Source organism: Eucalyptus grandis, chromosome 7 (assembly GCF_016545825.1).
Source record: "Eucalyptus grandis isolate ANBG69807.140 chromosome 7, ASM1654582v1, whole genome shotgun sequence".
Taxonomy (NCBI): Eukaryota; Viridiplantae; Streptophyta; class Magnoliopsida; order Myrtales; family Myrtaceae; genus Eucalyptus; species Eucalyptus grandis.
Window position 1 is genome coordinate 25591538 of NC_052618.1, and position 4409 is coordinate 25595946.

At 42.2% G+C, this 4409-nt stretch overlaps 1 protein-coding gene across 1 annotated transcript; it reads left to right on the top strand.

The window, feature by feature from the left end:
• The first annotated feature begins 1913 nt into the window (after nucleotides 1–1913).
• On the top strand, nucleotides 1914–2849 carry LOC104453135 (hypothetical protein). The gene has a single exon (XM_010067657.3). It carries the CDS (start codon nucleotides 1942–1944, stop codon nucleotides 2617–2619), a length of 678 nt encoding a protein of 225 aa, XP_010065959.1. The 5' UTR covers nucleotides 1914–1941; the 3' UTR covers nucleotides 2620–2849.
• Nucleotides 2850–4409: the final 1560 nt, after the last annotated feature.

The following is a 4409-nucleotide window of genomic DNA, read 5'->3' on the forward strand; positions in this document are numbered from 1 at the left end:
TATCCGCCATGGTTAGTGCAGGCAATACAGTGGTGAAGGCCTCCGAAAGCGGGTCCAGGTCGGCCTCCGGCGATTGGAATTTGAGGGGATGTGGAAATGAAGCTCAAAGCAGTGGAGTACTTACAACGGTGAGTAGTGAATGGTTAAAGGCCCATAAGGAGGAATCTTCATTGGGTCAACCTAACCGGAGAGATGGCTTAATCTCCCAGGGCCCATGACATAAGGGCTCACTAGGCGCAGAACTGAAGCGGGAAAAGTATCACTGGAGGAGATGACCATGACGGATAGAGTTGAATAAATGGCCCGATTCGCTTCAGGAATAGGTTCGAACTGGCCTTACTTGATCAATTCACCAAAGGGTCCGAAAATTGAGAATCGACCTTAATGGGTTTGGTTCTGATTCTTGGCCAGAACCAGTCAGTGAGGCCACTCTAGGATAGAACCGCAATGAACCGGTTTGACTCACAAGTCTCTCCTCAACTCAAAAAGGCTCAGTGGTTAAAAGGAGAAAGTTGATATATCCTCTTTTCCTTGGCAGGATTTGAGGGTTTCATGTTCATGAAGAGTTCTCAGGCTCTCAGTTCTGTTGAGTTCTGGCTCTGTGACATCTCTACCGGCAAATGAAAACTTTGCAATGATCGCCCGATGGGTCCTCAATCTTGTGGAGCTCTCTCCATCTTGTGTTTGCTCTAACGCAAGACAAGTGAGAGAGACTTTGAAGCCCAATTCGAGTTTCACGGAAGCCCATTGCTATTTCCTGGATTTGTGCGTCCGAGCTCATCTTCATCCCCGCCCTTTCGTAATGTGAGCTCTCTTGGTCGTTTGCTCTGTTCTTTGGTTAGGATGCTTTGCTCTGGCACTGTGGGAAAATGGGTCCTGTCATTTCGCTGAAGCAAAATTTTGCTCTTTGTCGAGAAGGTTGGAGAGATTAAATTTTCAGGACTCGCGGTGACTTTGAGGCACAAGCGGTCGAAGTGGTAGACATTAGATGTCCTCTGTTACCTCGCCATCATCGTGATTCCAGAGGCTTCCCCGTCGGTATTTATGGTCCATTATCTCCGGTTAGCATCGAGACTCTATCGTCGGCCATCACTAGTCCTTCGGATTGAAATTAAATGGGCACGCCACTGAGCAAAATGACATCCTTTAAATTAATAAAAAATTGCAACGTCGGATTTCCAACGACCATGACTTGAATTAGCATTTAAATGATTTTTTTTTTTCTTTTAAAGAACTAATATTAGGTGATCAAAAATAAATTGGCACTAAAGTAAGCATAATACGTAATTTTTGACACTTTTAGTGTTCTTGTGCTGAAAAACAACTTTATGTTAAACTCATTTCATGGTTCATTATTATACCTGAAAAATGACGAACTTATAGGCACATAATTAGTTCATCAATAAATATCTTCATTGGACTGCATTGCGTGTTGAGTCTTTCTTGACTTTTTCATGGACCTTAAAAATGCCTCTCTCCAAACTTGAATTTAGAAGCGCTCGATGCGCTTTGAACTCGCAGTCATAATGATTTTCTTCAATTTCATGAGCGATTTGTGTTCACATGAGTCCAATAGAAATGATATATCAGATTATACGGATCTTAATGTTAGGAGCTTCCCCTAAACTGAAGAATATGATCACGAGTGACAAACTGTTCAAATGTCATAGTCTTCGAAAGGTTCCCGTCAAAGCACGGTGAGTAAAGCTCATTTCCAGCTTCTCGAATCAGAAGAAAAATCAAAGCCAAGGGCAGACGCGTCTTTTACTTGATGAAGTGACTGTCTGAAAAGATGTGCATAAGTTTCAACCTACCTAACTTTGACGGGTCAAAATCTGGACCATGGTACGAACATTACCGACGCCCTTTCTATATAAGAGTCGACTAAGCACACCCCACAAGGCAAAGCATCATCCAAGAACCAGATACTAAGACAACAACATGGCTCACCTCTCCTTCCTCGTATCTTTCCTCCTCGTTTCATCAGCCTTCCACGGAATCCATGCCGTGGAGTACATTGTCTCCAACACGGTGCCCAACACCGAAGGCGGGGCCCGCTTTGCGAACGAGCTCGGCGATGACTACGCCCGGCAAACCATGATTTCTGCGACCGACTTCATATGGCAGCTGTTCCAACAAACCTCCGAGGCCGACCGCAAGAGCGTGGCCCGTGTGACCCTAGTGATCGACAACTACGATGGGATCGCGTATGCCAGCAACAACGAGATTCACATGGGCGCCCCAAACTACCTCAAGAACATCAAGGGCGACATTAAGGAGGATTTCAACGGGGTGCTGTACCACGAGATGACACATATATGGCAATGGGACGGGAAGGGGAAAGCGGGGAAATTGGTCGAGGGGGTGGCAGATTTCGTGCGCTTAAAGGCTAACTACGCGCCAGCTAGCTGGCCGAAGCGTGGATCAGGGACCAACTGGGATGAGGGTTACGCAGTCACGGCCTATTTCTTGGACTATTGCGAGAGTTTGCGAGGCGGGTTCGTTGCCGAGCTCAACAAGAAGATGAGAGATGATTACAGCAATGACTTCTTTGTGCAGTTACTGGGGAAGACGGTTGATCAACTATGGAGCGAGTACAAGGCCAAGTACGGAAATTAGCTGGCCATGAATTGGGGCGTTTTATCCACACCTAGAATAAGACGTGATATTGAGAATAAGAATTAGGAACACGTCCTGTTTCCACGGGATGGAACGAATATTACCTTAACACATTCCTATGGATCTACAAGGATGTGCTACTCTATTCATGACCAATGTGCTACGCTTTTTCGTACTTTTAGCTTCCTTCTCTAATCTTTACAATAAATGCATATTAACAGTTAATATCACGTGTTTCTTTTTGTTTGCGTGAACTTTTACCCTCTTTAAAACAGTAAGTTCAACGGTACATATTTCTTCGGATTTTGTATATTAATTTCGAAAATGGTGTTTGTCATATAAAAATGTTTTTATGGCAATCGTGACCCCTTTCTTCCTCCAATTAATCATATTATACGACCACATTAAACTCGAGTACAGGCAACTTCAATTTATAAGAAAAAGTTTACCCTACGATTGGGGCTGTAAATGAGGGTCTAGTCGGGTTTTGGTCAAATCGAAGATAATTTCCAAACCAACTGACTTAACCCATTTTAACCCATTATGTGACATAAATTTAATAACCTTTAACTCACACCCGACATTTCCCATATTACTAAAACACATTAATATTTAATTCAACTTATGAAAACTAGTACCCACTCATTTCAAACCCATTAAAACCCATAATTAGGATACATGTACGTTTTCAGCTACTTTTTTTCCCCTATATTTGATTACTCTTTCTAATTTTATCTGTATTTTGATATTATTCTTCTTGAAATTAGAAATAATGTTTACACAGTCAAAATAAATATATTTACCGTTGTAGCTAATGGTTATTATTATTTTTTCAAAATAAAATTTCATTAATACCTCGATTATGGTCATTGCATACATGTACACAATGGCAATCCCACCAATGCATTCTCTTTTGGAGCACATATCCGTAATTTCGAAAAGCAACATATCAAGAAAATAGTTCGCAAGCTCAACTTTCACCCTCTCAAACCATCTAATCAGCCACTTCCATGAGAAAGCCTTGATAGCCATTTCTTCAAACGACTCGCGGGCAAACCGAAAGAATATAAGAATTTCAATCTCAATATATCCCAAACACCCAAAATTAGAGGAATCTCAGAAGACAACCAGAATCCAACACGACCAGGATTTATTCCGCCTAAGTGCCGCACGCCGAGGCCCCACCTTTCCTTTGCCACCCGAGCAACCGAGCTTCGACACTACTCCCTCTGAGACAGCCCCCATCGTTGTAGCAGACGGGGAAGAGGGCAGTGTTGAGCTTCTTCAGCTGCATCACGTTTGCGTCCTTCACGTCGTCCAGAGAAATGGATGCCCTCTACCAGCCCCCATTTCTGTATTGCTTCGGACGCAAGCAGTGATAGAGAGAGAGAGAGAGAGAGAGAGAGAGAGAGAGAGAGAGAGAGAGAGAGTTGGGGATTTTTCGTTGGATGATTCACCTTAGTTGGACATGGCGTTCAATTTGAGAGTGTGGAGATAGAGAGAGCTAGGACGACAAATGATATTGTTTAAGAAGCACCAACATTGACACGCGACAAGCAATATGACACGATATAATACACCAACATCATTTCTCAAAATATAGATAATTCCAACATATTTGAACACGATATATATTAAATGTACGTTTTTATATATACATGATTAATTACCATTTTTATAATTATTTAAATCAAATTGATTTGATTCAAATTAGAAAATAAATTTACAATAAGACAAGGGCCTAGAATAAATTTACACTAAAAATTGCGAGTCACGGAAGTGAGAGTCGG

What these genes read in the sequence shown, in the direction of transcription:
- LOC104453135 (XM_010067657.3), top strand. Translation starts at nt 1,942, where the DNA reads ATGGCTCACCTCTCCTTCCTCGTATCTTTCCTCCTCGTTTCATCAGCC.